This window comes from Balaenoptera ricei, chromosome 14, assembly GCF_028023285.1.
Source record: "Balaenoptera ricei isolate mBalRic1 chromosome 14, mBalRic1.hap2, whole genome shotgun sequence".
NCBI lineage: Eukaryota > Metazoa > Chordata > Mammalia > Artiodactyla > Balaenopteridae > Balaenoptera > Balaenoptera ricei.
Window position 1 is genome coordinate 19,016,946 of NC_082652.1, and position 22,097 is coordinate 19,039,042.

Here is a 22,097-nt window from a genome sequence, read left to right on the forward strand (position 1 = left end):
AAACTGAGATTGCAGAAAACAAAACTGCAGAAAAGGGGACTACTGTACTAATAAGCACTGAATTGTACACTTTAAATGGGGGAATGGTGTGCTAAGTGAATTATATTCAGTAAAGCTATTTATATATATATATATATATATATATACACATATATATTACATATATATATATATCTTAACATTTCATGAACTCTTTAATGAAATTGGTGGGATGGGGCACTGCTGTATTTTTTTTAAAAAAAAGACGACAAGCTGAATAAAAAAGCCTGACACAAAAAGTACAAACCATATGCTTTAGTTTATACAAAACTCTAAAATAGACAAAACTAATCTCTACTGTTAGAAGTCAGGATACTGGTTGGTTATGTCTGGCGGGGGAGATGTAGTGATGGGAAGAGGCTCAAGAAGGGGCCAGAACATTCATTTCTTGATCTGAATGTTGGTCACACTTGGGAATTCCCTGTGAAAATTCATCAGGCTGTACATTAATGATTTGGGCACTTCTGTGTACATTCGACTTCAGTCAAAAATTACCCAAGAAAAGTACTAAACTGTTTTTAGTTGTTCCCTAAATGAAATAAATACTATTATGTATAGTTCTCTGGGGAAAGGAAAAAAACCCAGAAGACCAGAAAATAAGGATATTTTTTAATTTCTCCATGTGAAAAGGGAAATTATTAGGAGAAATGAATAGTCTTAGCCCATTTCAGAAAGAGGCAAGGAGACATAATCAAAAAAACACTTAACAGAATGCAGGTTGCAAAGAAAACAGGATAAATTGGAAAATGAAGAGGATTCTACTGGGAGCCTGATTACTGTTCTCAATTAAAGGTGTGCTTGAACGTACAGGTGTGTGTATGTGTCTGCGAATGTGCACGTATCTATCTGCTTAGTGCAAAAATTTTTAAATAATATAGAAATACGTAACATTAAAATGTCTCCCACTCCCCTGGTAGGTGTATATTCTGCTAACTTTCCTCTCTTTGGTATGCTGTATATAAACACTTATTTGTACAGAGACACATACATTTAATCTTTTCTAGCTCATGCATATCCTCCTGGGTCGATATGTAGAGAACTGTCTCCTTCCCACACACAGCCACGTTGCCCCCCATAGCACGGCTGTTCCCAGGTGATTCTGACACCCCTTCACTGCCCCCTCGGGGGAAGAACCACCAAGTATCTTGAGCATCGTCTGATTTGGTTAGGGGGCAGGCAAACTGCCAACAGCTCAAACGTTGCCTTATCTAAGCCATGGATGCCAAGCTCAAAGTCCAGTAAGGACATCAACTATGTTAAGAAACAGGCTAGAGGGAAATATACCAGGATTCTCACAGTCACTGCCCTGGATGGTGGGGCAAGCTTTTCAGATCTGTCTGCCCCTTAAAAATTTTCTACAATGTACATCATTACACTGTTGATTAATCAATCACATAAGGCTAAGTACATCACTAACAATAATGTCCCTAAGCTTTCATGGCATCATCCGTGCATTATTCACCCAACACCTCCTGCCTAGGAAGCACCAGGCCAGGTCCTCTGAGGGACGCCCAGTCAGAGGAGGTAAGAGGTGTCCCTCCCACCAGAATAACATGGGGGATACAACACATATACAGATAAATACACTAAAAAGCAACAGCCAAAAATTTCCAAGTGTTCTTAAAGTTGAGACCAAGTCAGGAGGGTAAAGAGCTAACAGCTATAGTGTGCCTGGCAGATTTGATTAATTTATGAGCTTAAGTATCCCATCTTACAGATGGGAAAACTGAAGGATCAGAGAGATAAAGTAACCTGCTGGAGGTCACACAGCACCTGCCCCATAGTTCTACTACCTACACTTGCCAAGCTGCTCCACATCTGTTTGCAGCTGGGGTCATTAAGCATATGTAACAGCTGTCCCTACTGCTGGGTAAGAATCCATGCCGGCAATGGCCACCACCTGTTTATAAAACCAACCCACAGTTATATGCATACATGGTTGTTTACGTAAGTGACTTGGGCACATGGACGCCTCACCAAGACAGCCCCTCCTCCTTCTCCAGGGGCCCAGAAGCAGAGGCTGCCCGGCGCACCTTGGACTGAACGAATGTCCGGAAAACGGGCACCAGCTGCTCATCCTCCGGGTAGTCTGCACCCTGGATGGCCACGTTCAGGATGTGGATCGGCTCTTCTCGGAGGCTCTGGGAGAGAAAACCAAGGGTAGGCAGTAGAAGGGCCCAGGGCCCCAGCCCGCCCCCTCCTCGGCTTGCTCCCTGCTCAGACACTCACCTTGCTGTCATCCTCGGAGTACAGGGAAGTACGGGCCTTGCTGAAGAGAGGGATGTCCTTGGGCACGTTGGCAAAGCAGGAAATGACCTCATCAAAGTTCCTGGGGGCACGGGGCAGAGAGGGAGGGCTGAGGGGCCGCTGCCCCACAAGGTGATAGGTCAGGCCCGACCCTCACTCTTTCCCAACCACCACTCTGCCAGCACATCCGAATCTGTGCAGAATTCCTGTGGCTCCTGATAGGTCCAAGGCACCATCGATGGGGTCCTTCCCAAAAGGGAAGAATGAACCTATGTGATTTGAGATGGTGAATAAAAGAAATGATTCCCAACACTTTTGGGGCCACGGCTGGGGTCCCCCTTTTACTGGCTGGTAGACCCCTGCAACCTCATCTCACCCCTCCGAGTCAACTGAGGATAACAAAAGTAACCACTACACCCCCCAAGGCTGTTGTGAACATATAAGATAATCCAAGCATGATGCATAATATACAGGACCAAGTTGAAAAAAGGGCAACAATGCTGACATTTTTGAGCATGTTATTTACATATTAACTATAGTTTAAATACAATATTTTATATGTATTATCTCATTTAATTTTCCTTGTGACCCTACGAAGTAAGCCCTTCTCTTATGCCCATTATACAGATGAGAAAACGAAGGTACAGAGAGAAATCAATTTGTTCAGAGTCTTATAGTCAGAAAGCAGTGCAGAGCCAGAATTCAAAAGCAGAAGGTGCTGACACAAAAGCCCACACTTTTGATGATATTATTATTCTGTTATTATTAGCTCCCTGTGCCATGTGTCTGGGCCACCCCCACCTGTGTGTGCAATGAATGGGTGGGGGTCAGGGGAAGCTCACTCAACCCCTGTGCATGGGGTGTTCTGGGGAGACTGAGCCACACTGGGTACCTGGTGAAATCCTCGAATCTCTGGAAGGCAACCATGGCCCCCATCCGCTGGGACTTGGGGGAGAAGCCGCTGTCCATGAAGAGCTCCTTGCTGTGCCTCAGCAGCTCCGGGTTGGTGATGCTGATGGGCACGGCCATCCTGCAGAGGGGTGGGAAGTACGGGGTGAGGCAGCCATCCGTGGATCTAGCCCCAAGAGCTGTTCCTGCCCTGGAAGCTTCAGTGAGCCAGCGCCACATTAGAGCCTTCTGAAAGAGGGGGGCTTAGAATCAGGGTGGAAGGGACGGGGTAGAGCGACAGGGGTTGGGGAGTCTCATCTGATTCCTCAGGACCTGGTATAGAGCAAGAGCTCCACACGTGAATGAATAAATGACTGAATGGTACGTGCATGCATGCAAGTCCAGTTCCAACATGGTCGCCTGATAAATCCATAGTAGTGACTCAGCCACAGAGTAAGAATGCAGTCAGCGCCGATTTCTCCTGGAGAGCCCCAGCCCCCGGCGGCTGGTGAAGGGCCAGCCTTGGTTCTGAAAGACATTCCAGGCCTCTGCTCCCCTAACCCCTCCCCTCCATCAAACACGCCCTACGGACAGGGCCAGAAACCAAAAGTTACCCCCAAGCCAGCAGCCCACTGGAGTTTAGGTGGCCACTGCCCCCAGGACTGTCTGCACACCAGGAGCAAATCCAAACGGGTCCCCGGGTAGTTAGGATGGGGCCCTGGAATCAAGCAAAGGAGGGGCTGCTCATCAGATGGGGGCAGAAAAGAGTCAACAGAGCAGGCCTGAGGTTGCTCTCCTGAAAAAGAGACCTACTTGCAAGGCTGGCCCTTGGCTGGCGTCCAGGAACTCGGGGTTGCCCCCATTCCCTAAATGATGCGGGAAGCTCACTGTGCCCACGTTGTTTGTACAGTGTGGTTTATGCTGAGCTTTCCTTCTGGACACCAGTTACTTTTCTGGAACTAGGACAACAGCCCCTCAGGCACGGCTGTGTTCTTGAGTTCCCCGGCTCTGGCCATGCTCAGCGCCCCTTGGGCCTGGACCTAAGTCCTGCTGGCCTCTCGCCTGACCTCCCCTCTGGCCTCACGACCCAATTCACAACGTGCCTCGCTCTACAGACACAGGTGTGGAGGGTCCAGCCAGGCCCTGCTGGGCGGTGAGACCTCACCCCTCATGACCTTCCCAGAGGCCTGCAAGAGCAGAGCTGTGTTGGCAGTTGAGGCCACAGGTCCCAAGTAAGCTCCTGGCCCTCCCAGCCGACAGCAATGGCAAGGGCCTGAGACAGTCAGGGAAGCCCTCTAGGGTCCTCAACGTCTCCCTGGCTGATAATAACACCCTGTGTCTATACTGAGGGTCACAACCAATAACCTGGACACCCGTGTAGGTTCTTCCAAGAAACAAGGCGTGAGTGACCCCCGGCCTTCAGATGGGCGGCCCCCCTTTCCTAACGGGGTTGAACTGCTGTGACAATGAAATCCAAAGGGAAAGAATTCCTCCTCAGGTGCGTACAAGTTCAAAAGTTCTTACACCACCCCTCCCACAGACCCCCAAAATGATTCCAGGCCCCCGAAGAGTCAGTCTCCTTTTCTCTCAATTGGGCAAATGTCACAGTTTTTTTTTTTTGGTGGGGGGGGAAATAAGTCTGAATGAAATAGAGTGTGGAAGCACTCAGCATAGGGCCTGACCCACGTCATGCCATCGGACAGTAATAACAGTATCGGTCATGATCTTCAAAGGGACCCTTAATATTCATCAACTTTCTGCATGCCAGGCACAGTCCTAAATGCTGTCTTTGCCTTATTTCATTTACTTTTCATCATGGTCTTGGACAACTCTGTCCCATAGAACTTTCTGCAGTACCGGAATGTTCTAGAACATTCTGCAGTGACGGAATGTTCTAGAACATCACAACGTCCAACATGGCAGCCACAAGCCACATGTGAGCTTGTGGCTAGTGCACACTTTAAATGCAGCTGGTATGACTGAGGAACTGAATTTTTAATTTAATTTTAATGCATTTTAACTTCGATATCTCACAGGTGGGCAGTGGCTACCGGAGGTTAGCACTGGGCTATCTCCATTTTACAGACGAGAGAACAAAGATGGGGGGAGATGCCAGGGTGGGGAAGTGGTGAGCCTGACGTCTTCCCAGCAGTTCCCAGACATCCTTGCTGGGTCCCTCCAGAAACACGGCTACAGTGGTCAGGGAGAAAAGAAGCACAAGCTGGCCCCCCAGGTGGGTACCACTCTGTACCGGTTTGGGTGGGAGGAGGGCAGCATGAACTGGAATTCCACCACGCAGGTGCTGTCCGGGAGCTGCCGGTGCTGCAGGCTGGTTAACTCATAGGCGATGTAGCCCCTCCGCACATAAACCTAACGAAACAGAAGCACAGCTGACGGAGTGCCCTCAACACCTGAGAAAACTCAGGCTGAAGGGTCCCAGAAACGATCTTGAAATATGATCCCTAAAGTGGTAGCTAACAGCAAATTTGCTCACTCTTCAGGATGCTACTTTCTCTGCAAAGGACCAGATAGTAAATATTTCAAGCTTTTGTGGAATATATTTTTATCACAACTACTCAATTCTGCTGTTGTAGGGACTTCCCTGGTGGTCCAGTGGTCAAGACTCCATGCTTCCACTACAGGGGGCACACGTTCGTGCCACTGACAATACGTAAATGAGTGGGCGTGGCTGTGTTCCAATAAAACTTTATTTACAAAACCAGGCAGTGGGCCAGATGTGGCCCACGGACTATAGTTTGCTGACTCCTGCTCTAGAGTAACACTGTCCAACAGAAATATAACACAGGCCACGTAGGCAATTTTAAATCAATTTCAGATTTTCCAGTTGATACTTAAAAAAAGGCAACAGGTTAAATATAATTTTAATAATATATTTCATGTCATCCCCAATACCTAAAACATTATCATTTCAACATGTAATCAATTAAAAAAAATTAAGATATTTTAAATTCTTTCTCCATACTGAGTCTCTGGAAGCCAGTGTGTATCTTACACTTCAAGCACAGCTCAATCAGACTGGCCACACTGCAAGTGCTCAAAAGCCATGCGTGGCCAGTGGCTGCCATATTGGACCACACAGTTCTAGAGTCTAAGCATTGGGAATTTTTTTAATTGAATAGGGAAGCCAGGGACTGTGCAGCAAAAGTTAACACAGCAGGCCTAATTGCTATCCTTTGAAAGGCCTGCTTGCAAGGCTGGCCTTTTGCTAGCACCTAAGAACTCAGATTTAGGGAGGATTCCCACCATTCCCAGATAAGAAAGGTTGATGTTGCCTAAACTACGCAAACAGTATGATTTATGTTGAACATGTGTTTTCTTCCTGGGAGTTTAGAATTTTGGTATGTGTCAGGCAGAGAGTGCCTATGTGACCAGCCCCCAATAAAACTGTGGGTGCGAAGTCTCTAATGAGCTTCTGTGTTAGACAACTTTTACATGTGTTGCCATAATTTGTTTGTCAAGGAATTAAAAGTGCCTGGAGGACCACTGGAAGCTTGTGTGTGGTGTCCTCTGGCCTTCACCCCATGAGCCCTTTCCCTCTGCTGACTGTGCTTTGTATCCTTTTGCTGTAATAAATCACAACTGTGAGCACATCTATATGCTGAGTCCTGGGAGTCTTCCTAGAGAATCAGTGACCCTGGGCGTGGTCTGGGAGCACCAGACACATTTTAAGCAGGGACAAAACTCTACACAACTCAAGAGGCCAAGTGAAAACCTTATGTTTACAATGCTCATCTCGAGTCATGAAGAAAAGGTTGGATTCTATTCAATAAAACTGCCCAACAAAGTGATGGAACGTGTAAAGAAAGCATCCTAGAAAAATCACTAACAGAAATAAATGGGATTCAGCACTTTATTAAGTGGGGAAGGTGGGCTGCTGCTTTCCATCTGACTTAGGATCCCTAGACTTAGGACCCCCTAAATAGGACAGGTGTTTGGATGATGGGTGACAATGGTGATCAATACTCACATCTGATGCTTACTCATCCTGTGAGGTCAGCATTACTATCCCTATCTAAAGTGCAAGAATCTAAGAGTCCAGAGAAGGAAAGCAACTTGCCAGAGGTCACACAGCTTGGACCTCTGCATACGCCGCTGACTGGAATCTCTCTGCTTCTCCCTCCCGCCAAGTCCTACTTGCTCTTCAGACGCTTTCATGTCACTTTCTCATCAAAGTCTGAGTCGAACCTCCTGGTAAGGTTAAGTACTGCTGTGCAATTCTCATCACGGCCTGCCTTTTCCCTTTGTGGCCCTATCAGATGTATAATTAAAGAAATACTGAGTGTGTGTCTCTCCCCAGCCAGAGAAGCTCCACTAAGGCAGAGACTATGGTTATTCTCCAATGTATCCCCAGCAACTGGAATACAGTAGGTCTCAATAATTACTGGTGAAAATTGAAGACAGGGGGAAAACACTTGGTAGCTACTTAGGAGTTGTATTAGGTCTCACTGCTGCGAACAAAGAGTGGGGCCTGGAGGGGTTCTTGGAGTTGAAACCAGGGGAGGGGTAAAAACTGCAGGCCCAGAGACAGTGGCTGTAACATGCTTACAAGCCCAAAATGGTCTCCATGGAGACCCAGTCAACCTTCTGGCATCAGGATGGGTGACCCATGGGGTCTAAAAGATGGCAGAAGAGTGGGGACCACAGGGGACTGAGACTCCAAGTTCAGAGGATAAAGAAATGAGGAGAAATCACCAGGGGAAGACAGTCAAGTTGAAAATACCCATCATCTCATAACTCCTTGAAAGGATTCTGAAAGAGCAGATGAAATGTCGTGATGTCCTGAAATTAACCGAACACCTCTCAGCCCCTGAATTCAGGACGACCAGAGCGGGAACAGACAATCTGGCTCTAATGCAGGTTTCGCCACTGCTCATGTTCGTCCCTGCCTGACACACAGGGAGGTCACCTTAAGCTGTCACCTAGGCTCCTTCCGGCTCTCATAGTTCCAAGTGGAAAAGTCTTTCAAAGGCATCTAAGGCAGGTGAGTCGGAAAGTTTGGATGAAGTGCCTCAGACTTGGCCCTTGGGGGTTCATGTTTAACTGTGCCTGGTCCGGAGGAGGCTGGAATGGCACACAAGATAGCAGGGGTTACCAGCAAGGACTCTGGACTAAGACAGACCTAATGTGAATCCTGGTTTTGCTACTTCCTAGCTGTGTGACGTTGAGCAAGTTGCTTCACCTCTCTGAGCCTCCGTTCCCTTCTCCGTGAGACAGGTGTAAGTAACAGGACCTACCTTGTAGAGAGAATGATAAGATCACGTTTGCCAGGCACGTGGCCCAGGGTCAGGCGTGTGGCAGGCGGGCAGTGGATGTTAGGACCGGCATGGTCAGTACTGGTGCTGTTAGGGGGGCCTCTCTCCTACTTACCTCCAAGGATGCCATGCAGACGACTTTGTTAGCATGATAGAAGAAAGTGGGCAGGACATCAAATATGGTCGTTTCTGAGAGTATTAATTTCTACAGGAAATGGAAAGGGGAAAAAGAAGGAAAAGGGAATGTTAACAAGTTCTAACCAGCAGTCAGGTAAGAAGGAGGGATGGGGGCAGGGAAGGAGGCTGGTCGTGTTGTTACCACGGAACGTTGCCCATTTCCCAGGCCCACGAGATCCGAACGTGGAGGCAGCTCTGGGGTGACTGCTCCCAGGGCTCCCAGCTCCAGATGTGGAGGGGGTGCCTGGAAGCCTGTGAATGAGGCAGGTTTAGGGGGTGGGGGAGCCCTGGGAAGATGAAGCCATGACCCAACCATGTGAGTGCTCCCAGCTTCCTATAAGTTCCATCACACATGAATTTTTAACATCACACCTCCTGGGAGAGCCTTGCTGCCTGAGGCTCTGTCCATCCTGCAGGACTCAACCTCTCCCAGAGCCTCCCCTGGGCAGCCCTGGCCACACTGGACTAAACCACTAGAGTTGGCAACTGTGCCCTGCACCCGAGTGCCAGCCCATCGAGGGAAGGGAGAGCCCACTTCCCCACCCCCAGGCCCCACCTGGGTCACGGCGTGTGCTCTGTGCCAAGTGGATGGATGGAGATGGCCTCACCTTGAGGTTTTCCGGGCAGAACTGGTGGCCATACATGTCAATGGCAGACAGGAAAATGGACTCCACCTGGTTGTGCCTCAGCTCATAGGAGGGGAGGTGGGAGGCAATCAGGACCTGCAGGGGGAGGGGACAGAGGGGCTGGGGTGAGCCATCCTCATGGGGAGGAGCCAAGGGGCGGGTCCTGCAGCAGAGGGGACATGCACGGTGGGGGCCGCGAGTGGGGAAGGACGGCACCCTATGATCTCATGCACAGTGGGGACCACGGCTGGCGACCCTACCTGCCTGGCTCTGAGGGCCACCTTGCAGTGCTTGCTTTTGCTCAGCTGAGTGAGCTCGCTGAGGATGGAGGTCAGCTCATCTGACAGGGAAGGGTCTGGGCCACAGAGCTCATCCTTTGGGGGAGAGAAACAAAATCCAAATGGCTCTCTGTTCTACCAGAAGGAAACAGGCCAGCACTCACCCTTGGCCAGGGGGGTGGGGGTGTGGCTGCCCCCACAAACCTGCACAGCGTGATACACATACCCTTAGCCACTCTCCACCAAGGACCTCCCTATTCATTCACTCTCCCATTCATCCACCCCAAAACATGCCCTAAATTCCTGGCATGAAGAAAAAGACAACAAAGTCTCTGCCTGCATCACTATTAATGGCCAGCACTTATCAGGTACTTACTATGGCCAGGCAAGCAGCTAGACCCTTTCCACTCATTTCCTCAAATGCCCCCAACCCACTGACAAGTTACTATATGATTCCCATTTTACAGATGAGGAAACTGAGGCTCGGAGAGGCAACGTGCCTTGCCCCAAAGCTACCAAGCACATGCAAGGCAGAGCCAGATTTGAACCCAGGGCTCTCCTGTCCCTATGGCCTCTCCCTCTTTCCTCTAAACATTGTTGCCTGACTTATGGAGCTCAGTTTCAGAGAAGAGGGATGAGGGGAAATAGAGGCAGGTATGAACAAAGAGTAAGGGCCACATGGGAGGCTTTGGTGAGGGTGTGTAAGCTACCCTCCAGGAGCCCTGGTGTGAGGGGAGCATCTAGGGCCTGGAGAGGTCAAGGGAGGCTTCCTGCAAGAGAGAAGATCTAGAGGTGGAACTTGCAGAAGAGGGAGGGATGAGGGTTCCTATGTGCATCCCTCCTCTCTGCTTCTGAACAAGGGACCTTTCTGCTGGAGACCAGGGCCGCATGCGACTGGTCTCTGCAACTCCTCTTATGCCCTAAATGCAAGAAGGGCTTGGTAACGGCTCAGAGCTTATACTCCCTCAATACCCACAAAGGCAGAACAATGAATGCTGGGAATCTGAATGCCTGGGCATCACACCCCCCTTCCTTGCACCAGGCTGTTCTCCAAGTGGCCACCAGATGGTGGGGCCAGGGGTCATTCTTTTCCACATCTGCTTCTGCATTTTCCTAATTAGAATGAGCCCACACTGTTTTCACAATCAGAAAAAAAATTTTTTTAACATATTAATATTTCACACTTGTACACAAACACATAGCATGTCAGTGGTGAAGAAATCTCGTGGGAAATTATTCTAAACTTTCCCTCCCTCCCAAATTCTGATTTGCTTTATCAAGTGGCAGTGGCATTAGTCTCCATCATTCCACCAGCCTGTGGCTCCAAGGACAGCACAGAACACAGGCGCTGTCCAACAACCAGGCTAGTGGTTTTCTAAGAGAGGAAAGACTCAGGAGTTCCCTGTGGCCTAGTGGTTAGGATTCTGGGCTTTCACTGCCGTGGCCTGGGTTCAATCCCTGGTTGGGAAAAATCCTGCAAGCCGTGTGGCATGGCCAAAGATAGAAATAAAAAATAAATAAGAGAGGAAAGACTCAAGACAAGTTCTATATGAAAAATTTTTAAATCTGGCCACCACACTCTACACACAAAAGTCTAAAATACTCTCTCTCTTTCTTGTTAACTTTTGTGAAGTGGTCCCATGGCGTATATTTTAGTTCACAGCATCATGTTTTGTTTTTTTTGTTTTGTCACTAGCAAAGTCCTATGACCACTGAATTGACATTCAGAAATGAGGTTCCCTGTAAAGACTCAAAAAAATTTCATTTCCAAGTAATCACTCAATTAACAAGTCTTTGCTCAAAATCTCCAAAGCATCAAATACCGTCAAATGCAAAGAACTCACCATTTTCTAGCAAATGGAAACAAGAGAGCCAGAAGAACAATGAATCTCACATATAACCCCCAAACCACACCTGCTACAACATTTTTAGCCTCCTTCACCAAGAAGCCCCTGGCAGTGCCCTAGTTCTCTGATCTGGGGGCCATTCCACCAGGCCATCCTCTTCCCCAGGCCATCCTCTGGTGAAATTATTTTTAAGAACTTCGCTCCCAAAAGAGAGTTATTATGTACACAAAGAAGAACAAACAGCAGAATAACCCACAGACCCAAGCCCTGGCCTATGAACAAATGGTGAGTGGACTGTAATAAATTATAGGCATCCTTTGTTTTACAGACGCTCACACTTAAAAAGACTCCATCCAAAGGAGGTACTTTGAGAAAAGGGTTATATTATTTCAGCAATGAAATTCCCCCCCAAGACTACATATGTCCTCGGTCATAAGTTCCCAAGCCTGGCTGCATGTTGCAATCACTTGGGGAGCCTTCCTCCCAAATTTAATTTTTTTTTTTAATTTTATTTATTTTTGGCTGCATTGGGTCTTCGTTGCTGCGCGCAGGCTTTCTCTAGTTGCAGCGAGTGGGGGCTACTCTTTGTTGCGGTGCATGGGCTTCTCACTGCGGTGGCTTCTCTTGTCGTGGAGCACGGGCTCTAGGCGCGCAGGCTTCAGTAGTTATGGCATGCGGGCTCAGTAGTCGTGGCTCGCAGGCTTCAGTAGTTGTGGCGCATGGGCTTAGTTGCTCCGTGGCATGTTGGGATCTTCCTGGACCAGGGAATGAACCTGTGTCCCCTGCATTGGCAGGAGGATTCTTAAACCCTGCGCCACCAGGGAAGCCCCCAAATTTAATTTTGAAGAACTTCAAAACTACAGGAGATCAGTACATCGCAACTTATCCAGATTCAGCAATTGCTAAACTTTCACATCTGCTTTTCTAGCAAGCATACATGCATGCCTGTACCCACAAACACACTCTCTCACTCTTTTCTCTCTCTCTCTTTCAGTTGCAGACACCATGATCCTTCCTACTACTTCAGAATGTACCTCCTTGAGAAAAAAGATCTTTCCCCAGCTAACTGTAGAAGTGTTAAAACACCCCAAAAATTGAACACTAAACCAATATTATTATCTAATATACAGTCCCCGTTTAAACTTCCCATTGGAGAAGCTTTCAGAAAGTACTAATGCCTGGGCCTCACCCACAGAAACCCTGAGTTAATGGACCAAGGGTGGGGCCTGGGCATCTGTATTTTTTAAAAGCTCCCCCACCCCCACCCCAGGTGGTTCTCAAGTACAGCCAGGATTAAGAGAATCTCATGCTTCACTAGGAGATTTTTAAATGATTCTTTACAAAAATATCAATATTTATGAATCCATCTTGTTAGGGTGTTAACTGCCCTATAAGCCCAGGCCCAAATCTGGCCCACTGCCCAGTTTTGTAAATAAAGTTTTATTGGCACACAGCCACACTCATTTATTCACATATTGTCTATGGCCACTTTCATGCTACAGTGGCAGGGCTGAGTAGTTTCAACATAGGCTGCATGGCCAAAGCCTGAAATATTTACTCTCTGGCCCCTTACAGAAAAAAAATCTGCCGACCCCTTCTTGCTATAAGCCAAGCCCAAGTCTCTGCTACTATCTGCTGATCCTGCATTTTCCAAGTCACGTCAGGGAAGAAAATCTTTAGCTATAAAGGATTGCTAATTATTACCCGGTAGGAGGAGAAATAAGAACAAAAACATTCCATGCTTCACCAAGAAGGCAAAATGAAAGCCCTACCAGAAGACTCGGAATCCAATATCCCTTGACTAATCATAGCTCATGACTCTGGTGCCACGCTGTGGGTTCAAATCCCAGCTCTGCACTTATAAGCTGGGTACCCTTGGGAAAGTGATTTCACCTCTCTGTGCTCTGTCAAAGGAGGATGAGAACGGTACCGACCTCCTAGGGCTGCTGTGGGAATTAAACAAGTTAATATTTGTAAAGCATGTCAGGAGTGCCTGACACACAGTAGGTGCTTTGTGGGTTAGTCATGATCTTCCCCAGGGGTCAACAAATCCTACCTACTGCCTAGTTTTATAAGCAAAGTTTTATTGGGACACAGCCATGCCCATTTGCTTACATTGTGCCACAGCAGCATTGAGAGGTCAGGACAGAGACCATATGCTGGGCTAAATCTAATATATTTACTCTCTGGCCCTTTCCAGAAAAAGTCGGTGGAGCCCTGAGCTACCCCCACTCTGGGTAAAGGGTGACTTTTCTTGCTTACGATCAACATGATCACCAGCTGGTTCTTCTTGGCCACCTGCGCATGGGAGAAGATGCAGTCCAACACCTGGGACATGTCTGGTTTCAGCTGCTCCCTGAGGTTTATCACACACTTGTCGTAGTGGGCTGCAGGGAGACAAAAGGCCACGTGGGGTAAGGCTCGGGGCCCCTCCTGCCCCCGTGGGCTTGTCACCAATGCCTGCGGTGGCGACTCTTGCCTTGCTGGAAATGGTGCTCAACCAGTAAATATCTTCGCAGGAGATCCAACACCACCGCCTTCATGTAGCCCCGGGTCCCACTGCGGTATCTGGGGAGGAAGGGAAGGCTGCCTTAGTGATCCAACTCTACTTCCTGGGGTGCCGGAGTTATCCACAGCCAGGACTTTTATGATTTGAAAAAGGAGAAAACACTAATAAAGAAACTGGAGGCTGCTCCCTCTAATCTTTAGGCCTGGGAGGGATGTGTGAGTTAGTTCATTTGTGCTAATAACTCCGCAGGCCAGAGAGAGCAATGACTTGCCCAAGGTCACACATCCAACGAGAGGCCAAGCCTGAGCCTTTGGATGATGCCTGCCCGTCCCCAGAGAGAAGGAAAAACACAGAGTTGGGATGCTGAAAGGGGTCAGTCTTGCATGCATGGTTGAAAAGCAAAAATTTTCAATTAACCACTCAATGTAGAAAGACAGATTGGAGAACAAAACGACTGGAAAACAAAACAAAACGAAACCTGAAGGACATTTACCAAAAGATCCCTGTGTAAAATTTCACTTCCCTTTTAAAACCAAATGGTAACCTGGATGTTCCTTAAACCATTTCCTCTTCTAAACTGTTTCAGAACACAGGGAATTGAGTTTTTAAGAGAATGTGATGCTGAGTTTTAGGGAAGCTGAAAGCAGCTTCACCCCAGCATCACCAAATGGCAACAAAAGAGCGTAAGAACCTAAAGTACTCTTTTATTCAGATGTGATTTTAAAAACACACACGAACACAACGTAAGACAGAGCTTTGAGATTTATATTTAACACATAAAAAAACCTGCTACGGAATTTGATTCGTTTATCATTTGTTCATTTCTTCTAGGCATTTCCATTGCTGAAGGATGGGTTAGCGTTAGCGGTCAAAGTGTTCCGGGGAAGGGATTCCCCTCCTAGCCCTCAGCTGTGACTCTCACTTTGTGGGGAATCCGAACTCAAATCTCCTTCCTCAGCTGCAATCCTATATTGTTAGTATGAGTCCCCATGAGCCAGGGAGCGCCCTGAAAAGGAGGGCATTTTCCTATAGTCCTATATCCTCTGTACCTCTGATAGTTTCTGGCACGTGGCGAATATGTGCTGAATTAATTCGCTGAAGTCTGAGAATGTTTGGATTCTGTCCTTATAGGCAAAGCTTTCTTGCTGGGTAGAGTTTTCATGCAAAAGGGCAGTTCTTTTTATCATCAGAATAGTTCTCCCTGCTCAAGAACTACTTAAGATAAAATACAAATTCTTCGCCAACTCCTCCTTTGCAAGGATCCCCCAAAACCGCAAGGATAATCTGTATAATCCTTTACAGCCTATAAAGCCATCTCATCCCACTGTCTCATAATCAAAGCTACCACAAGGACTCACTATGTGTCAGCACTTTATAAAAATCAATCTGCTCAAAGCTCAAAATGACTTATGGTGTGTGAAGTGTTTTTATTCCCATTTTACAGACTGGCAAACTGAGATTCACGGAAGTAAAGGGTGTTGCTTTGTTCTGCTGTTAGGAAGGGCTGTGCTGGGGCTGTAACTGGGGTATCAGACCCCAGGCACTGTCTCTCAGTTTGAGCCTGCCCTTAAGATAGCACCACCCTGGGGCAATACATGGATAACTGAGCGTGATAACCACACCCCAAGGAGGGCCCAGGACTCACTTCTGGACCAGCTGCACAATGCTCTGGGTGTTCATGAAGAAGACCTCCCGATCGGCCTTCCGCTGCAGGGTGGCCGCGTGGCAGTCCAGGATGGTGGCTATCTGCATGGGAAAAGAGGACAGGTCTGGCCACTCAAACCACACAATCTGGTTGCCACGCAGAAGTCACCAGAAGGACCCACCACAGGCTCCCATTGAGATCCCATTCAACAATTTAAAATTCCAGCCCCAAAGCCCTCTGGCCACCCAGAAACAGCTCTGCACACCCCACTCAACATGTGGCTTGAGGACTCAAGAGCTCAGAATGACAACAATCACATAAGGACACGCACCACTGTATCATCCCTCTCCACAAATACAAATGCTCTGGGGAAAGAGGAGAAAGGAATTTCCAACCCCAGGGAGCATGAGGGTGTTGGGTATGGGGGTCCTATTTTTACAGTTAGATTTAATGCGATCGGCATATTGTTTGTGGCGACAAAAAAAACATGTAATGAAAAACCTGCATCAATAACAAATTCCTAGAAGGTTCCAACGTGTATTTTTCTCAACTGGGGTCCTTGAGAGCTTTGTTTTCATTATTTTTTAGTTGAGATAGAATTCATATACCATCATATTCCGCCCCCCCCCCTCTTTTAAAGTGTACAATTAATTCAGTGCTTTGTAGTATATTCAGAGTTGTGCAACCATCACCGCTATCTAATTTCAGAGCATTTTCTTCTCCCCCAAAAGAAATCCTATAACCCTTAGCAGCTACTCGCCAACCCCCCTGCCCCCAGCCCCTGGCAACCACTAATCTACTTCCTCTTCTCCATGGATTTGCCAGTTCTGGATGTTTCATATAAATGGAATCAGGCAACATGCGGTCTTTAATGATTGGCTTCTTTCACTGAGAATCATGTTTTCAAGGTTCATCCCTGGGGTAGCATGAATCAGTATTTCATTCCTTTTTATGGCCGAATGATACTCCAACCTAGAGGTTGACCTCTGGGAATAAACTGACTTACACTGACCTCGAGCGCCCCAAATTGCTGACATGTGGGTGGGGTGATGGTGGGAGGCAGCCCTTATAACCAGGCAGAGAGAACGAAGGTAAAAAAGAGGTGCCTCTTCCAAATGCAGATTTCCTTTAAAATGCCTGATAAAAGCACCCCCAAAAAAGAACAAAACGAGGCCATTGTAGAATTATTAGAGATTTCTGATACTACCCGGGAATGGTTTCCATTCTTAAAAAATATTACATACACGTATAGCCCCAAGATTATCACCTTACACAAAGCAGAGGGGGAGAATCAGTGCTACACACTGGCAAGAAGAACTCACAATATCCTCTACTGTGTCAGCCAGCGTATATTTGGAAAACGCTCACTCTGTTTGCACCAACTACTTACTCCTGTTCCGAAGCCAAGTTATACAGAGTGAGGCCTAATAACTGTTTATGTTCCTCTAAACAACTGTTGCTTTGGGGGAAATGCTGCGATTCTGCAGAGAAGGCGTGAAAGAAAACTCTCAGTCCCCAGCATCTCGGCTGTAAGTGGGTCTCGTGAGGCCCGATTTGATCAGAGACCGGACGTCCGCACTGATGGGGAGACGAGTTCCCAGCGGGGCTGGAGTGGGGGTGGGGGGGCACCCACCTGCTGGCTGGGGAACTGGCACAGCACCGAGGTGATGTTGCTGGCGTACTGGGCCATCACCCTGCGGACAGCCTTCTCCACGGGGGCGGGGATGCGGCCCGACACGCTGGTCATGATCTCCTGCAGATCCAGCAGTGGCAGCGTTGGGTGCCGGAGGGTCATCAGGAGCTTCTGCACCCATTCCTTCAGCTGCAGCGGGGAGCACAGAGTCGGCCCAAGGCTGTGCTGGGGGCATGAGCACGGGCACCCACCACGGGGCGGCTGACACACTCAGCCCATCCAGGCCCCGTGCACTTGAGTGGCCAAAGATCTAGACCCACTGGCCTGTGGAACAGTCCAGAGTAGAATGGCCCCCTGACCACAGGGAGAATGAACACCCAGTTTCCCGACCCAGGAAGGCCCCACTCCCCTCTCCATGCATCCAAACAGCCAGCCTGGTGTGGGGACAGAACACCAGGCCCTGGGAAAAGCGAACATTTGTGGGACACTGGCTTTGTGCCAGACACTGTTCTAGGACCTGGATTTGCATGTTCTCATTTGATCCTCAGAGACAACCCTACGAAGTAGGAATAATCATTATTCGCATTTTCCAGTTGAGGAAACTGAAACACAGAGAGGTTAATTAAGTTACCCAAAGTCACCCAGCTAATAGGAAGCAAAGCCAGGATGTAAACTCAGGCAGACTCAGAGACTCTTAACAGCTGCATTGCACTGCTTCCGGCTCACCCGGAAGCAGAACTGTCGATGGTCTCTGAATGGGGAGGATAATGGCGCCAACCCCATAACGTGGTTGTAAGGTTTAAAAATGAAACCATGCACACACAGGCAAGTGAAAAGACTAAAAAAAATGTAATTCTAGCAATTAGGCAGCATAACCTAGGGGCTAAGTGCATGGACTCTGAAGCTAGAGGGCCAGGGTTCAAGTCCCCTCTTTGCCTCTTCATGGGTGAAACCAGGCAAATTTTGTAGCCTCTCTGTGCCTCAGTTTCCTCACCTGTAAAATGGAAATAATAACAGTTCTTACCTCCTAGGTTGTTGGGACGGTGAAATGACTTAATAAGGTTTAAGTACTTAGAGTAGTAGACGGCACATAGCATGTACAGGACAAGCACTGAGTTATCACCATGACCACCGTCACCGTGATTGGCTTTTCTGGGATGGAATGTGATGTAGCACAGTTTTATAGTTACTGACGTTGGGTTTAGCAGCATGGGTCTTTCATGGAGGTCTGCAAATTTGAGGACTTGTTTCTCTACAGACAATGGGACCCTGGGATGATGAACAGAGTTGTATTTCTGGACAAAGTCCCTTCCTTGCTGTCTCTTTTTTTTTTTTTTTCCTTGCTGTCTCTTTAAGAGGGTGACCCACATCGACTCCTTTCTTAACTTACTATGTGAACATTCTCAGTGTTGAGCTGAACCCAACCCCAAAAAGCAATGTCACCTTTACAACAGTTTATAATCAGGCAGAAGCATACACTGATGTTTACAGTGAAACTGAGGAATTTCCTGAGAATGGGTCCTTGATAGAAACAACAGAAGATGAATCATTTTCTCATTTCTTACCTCAATAAAGATCTCTGGGATCTTCTGGCTCTTCATACAGACCTATGCACGTGTGTGTGATACACACCTACCCTGCACACGTGACCCACCTTGATGCTAAAAATAGGCTCTGGCAGACAGTAGCCCTTCATGATGTTTGTCAGATTTTCCAGGACACTGTGAAAAACCTGGTGCAGTTTCTCTCCGAGGATGGGCAGCGTTGGTTGGGAGGGGAGCTCTCCCGTGAATGGCTCAGCCTGATGAGACACAACAGGAGTCAGAGGTCAAGGCCACTGTGGCCTCTGAATGAGACATACAAGCCAAGGGCCGAGGCAGAGCTACCAACACACAATATACACAATACACATAATGTAGTTATCATGAAGCCTGTTGGGGAGGGGGGAACAGAAGAAAACATTGTATTGGAAAGTTAAAATTGCTACATTCACACCCCTGTGTGAGGTTTCCAAATCTTCCCCTTTACAAATGTCAGAGTCAGTTATGTACCCCAAATAATTTTGGAGGGCGTTAGATGTGATAAAAAAAAAAGTTCACATGTTGAGATCTGGGGAAGTCATTCTGGCTTCTACATGAGTTAATTTGAATTTCATGCTAACTAGAGCAGCCAGTTTGTAGCCAATCAAACATACATTGTACATCTGCTTTAATTATTAAAGAAAAGGGCGCACTGACCAGAAGTAAAGAATGTCCATGTTAAAAATAAAGATGAAATGCCTCCCTTCCTCGGATGCCAATGCTGGTTCTCCTTTGATGATAAGATTCCCTTCCCAGCTGTCAAGGCCATATGGACTCGCCGTGTACGTGCTGATCTGTTCTGTTTGTGTTTGTGTTTGTGTGTGTGTGTGTGTGTGTGTGTGTGTGTGTGTGTGTGTGTATGTTTTGAAACCTTGAAGGAATGTATCCCTGACTTGTTTTATGTTCTTTGTTCTGACAAGACATAAAACTGTGCTGAAAAAAATGCTCCTTGGGAGCAGTTCCTCAGAGTTATCTGAAAGGTTGTCTTTCGGGCTATGGTCCTCAGTTTGGTTCAAATAAAACTCTTCTCTATTCCTATTAAAGACTGTTTATTATTTTTGTCGACAGATGTTTTTGTTTTGCTTTGCTTTCTAACCAAGATCATCTTCCTGTTTTTTTCTATTTATTTCAGTCTCACTTGAACCCTAAAGATGAATGCCTAGCAGGGTGAAAATTTAGGAAACTCTCATGCAAGTGTACGTGCTTTTTGTAAATCATAAACATTTAGCCTTAAACGATCCCCAGATAAAAAGTCCCCAAAGGGGCAACACTGACTTAATGTATCCATTCGTCTGTTAATTTATTCTACAAATATCCACTCAACACCAACTGTGTGAGGCACTGGGACCCAGGAGCTGGGGCATGCTATTCTGCTGGCCCAGAACCCTCAGCTTCCCGGCCCTCGACTCCACTCCCAACCCTGCAGCCTCCTTGAAGATCACCCTTGAAGATTAACCAGAGGGTTTCCTTTCTCCACAATCTGCTGCTGGCTTCTCCACCTGGGCCCTCACAGCCAGCGGCCAAGGGCAGTCCCTCTGACTGCACTCACCGAGCTGAATTACAAAGGCTTATCTGCCCGTCTTTCTCACTGGCATCTGTGAGCCTCCTGACCTGTGGCTGGGCGCTGTCTCAAGAATCTAGCCCGGGGGCTTCCCTGGTGGCGCAGTGGTTGAGAATCTGCCTGCTAATGCAGGGGACACGGGTTCGAGCTCTGGTCTGGGAAGATCCCACATGCCACGGAGCAGCTGGGCCCGTGAGCCACAACTACTGAGCCTGCGCGTCTGGAGCCTGTGCCCCGCAACGGGAGGGGCCGCGATAGTGAAAGGCCCGCGCACCGCGATGAAGAGCGGTCCCCGCACCGCGATGAAGAGTGGCCCCCGCTTGCCGCAACTAGAGAAAGCCCTCGCACGAACCGAAGACCCAACACAGCCAAAAATAAATAATAAATAAATAAATAAAGTAGCTATAAAATTTAAAAAAAAAAAAAAAAAAAAAAAAAAAAGAATCTAGCCCGGGAAACATTTGCTAAAAGGAATCACAACACAGGCACAGACCTTCCTGGTGATCTAACAAAGCTCAGTCTATTTCTAGCTTTGGGAACCCTCTAAAAAGAATAATGAAAAGAAGAAGAAAACAAATGAAACTAATAGAATAGTATGAAGAAAAGAGTCGATTTGATTTTTTTTAAAAATGCTTTTCTAGCTTTTCTTTTTTCCTGGGCATATACACTAATTATTGTAGAGAAAACAAAATTACATGCATAAATGGTGAGCCACCTCCCCGCAGGCCTGGCTTACTCTAGGAGGGTAAGTCATGTCATGTCACGGAGACACGACAGCTCTATATAACGCACTGGGGGGATGACGTCTGCGTCAAAGTTCACAGAAGGAACCCTTCCCCTGTGGGCGTCTGGGAGAAGGTTCTTCCAGGCAGAGGGAGCTGGCCCCAGGGGGATGGGTCTGGAGCATTCGATTAAGGGAGGGGTAGTGGGAGAAAAGATGAAGCCAGGGAAGAAAGCGGGGCACAGCTCATGGGGGGTCTTGGAGATCATCGGAAACACATGGCTTTTATTCTAAGTGGGATGGGAAGCTGCTGAGAAGGATGTGGGCACAGGCAGGCACACTCCTACGCCCGTCATGCTGGCTGCTGGGGGCGGGTGGTGGCAGGAGAGCCGGGGCCACAAGCCTGTCTGGCTCACGGGGTAGCTGTGCCGGGTGCCACATACCGGGTGCACTTTAGAAGGGTCATCGAGCTCCAGCCTGGCCACCACACAGCCTGCTTCCAACACAGCCCCTGGGCGCTTGACATACTTCACCCGGCCACTTTCCTGCACATTCAGGGTCATGATCATCTTCATCACCTGTTTTGCAGAAAGAAGAAATTAGATGGAGCCCACTAGGACTGGCCTGTGTCACCCCAAACTAGTAACTCTGGAGCAGGGACCGTGTCATTTACATTGAATGACTCTGTGGGCAGAGTTCAAGCGGAGGGTAGAGAGGGAACCAGCATTTACACAATCTGTTGTGTACCAGGCACAGCGCCGGGCATAAATTTTTTCCATCTGCAAAGCCAGCCAGGGAGGCAGGTGTTCATTGTGCCCATTTTACAGACATGGAAACTGATCTTTATTTCCAAAGGAAGGCCTCTCTCTTAGAAATACAGATGAATCATATGATGTAGGGTGACTGACACACACATTCCTAAAATGCGGTGCATTTTGTCACCAGCTCCGTTTTTTAAAGGCAGTGAGAAAACCCTCTGGGGAATGAAGAACATGACTGCAGTACAGTCGTCAGCCCCTTGAACTGGTCTGAGAGTCTGGCCGTGTGGATGTGATGAGTTTTGTTATCACGTG

The 22,097-nt window shown here is 47.8% G+C and overlaps 1 protein-coding gene across 17 annotated transcripts in view; it reads right to left on the minus strand.

Annotated features, from left to right (window-relative positions):
• The window catches only part of LOC132347410 (acetyl-CoA carboxylase 2), a 142,516-nt gene that overhangs the window by 30,890 nt on the left and 89,529 nt on the right, over positions 1-22,097 (minus strand). For 12 of the 17 annotated variants that reach the window (XM_059893850.1, XM_059893851.1, XM_059893856.1 and 9 more), the window contains 13 exons: positions 21,468-21,602; positions 18,817-18,963; positions 17,163-17,351; positions 15,530-15,630; positions 13,855-13,943; positions 13,638-13,762; positions 9,511-9,624; positions 9,233-9,346; positions 8,563-8,652; positions 5,426-5,544; positions 3,179-3,316; positions 2,269-2,368; positions 2,017-2,180 (listed from right to left, as the gene is read on the minus strand). In XM_059893850.1, coding sequence (XP_059749833.1) covers positions 2,017-2,180; positions 2,269-2,368; positions 3,179-3,316; positions 5,426-5,544; positions 8,563-8,652; positions 9,233-9,346; positions 9,511-9,624; positions 13,638-13,762; positions 13,855-13,943; positions 15,530-15,630; positions 17,163-17,351; positions 18,817-18,963; positions 21,468-21,602 — 1,625 coding nt within the window. Of the gene's footprint in view, positions 1-2,016; positions 2,181-2,268; positions 2,369-3,178; positions 3,317-5,425; positions 5,545-8,562; positions 8,653-9,232; positions 9,347-9,510; positions 9,625-13,637; positions 13,763-13,854; positions 13,944-15,529; positions 15,631-17,162; positions 17,352-18,816; positions 18,964-21,467; positions 21,603-22,097 lie in introns of those variants that run through there. The other 5 variants (XR_009497178.1, XM_059893853.1, XM_059893852.1 and 2 more) reach the window with 2 other exon arrangements.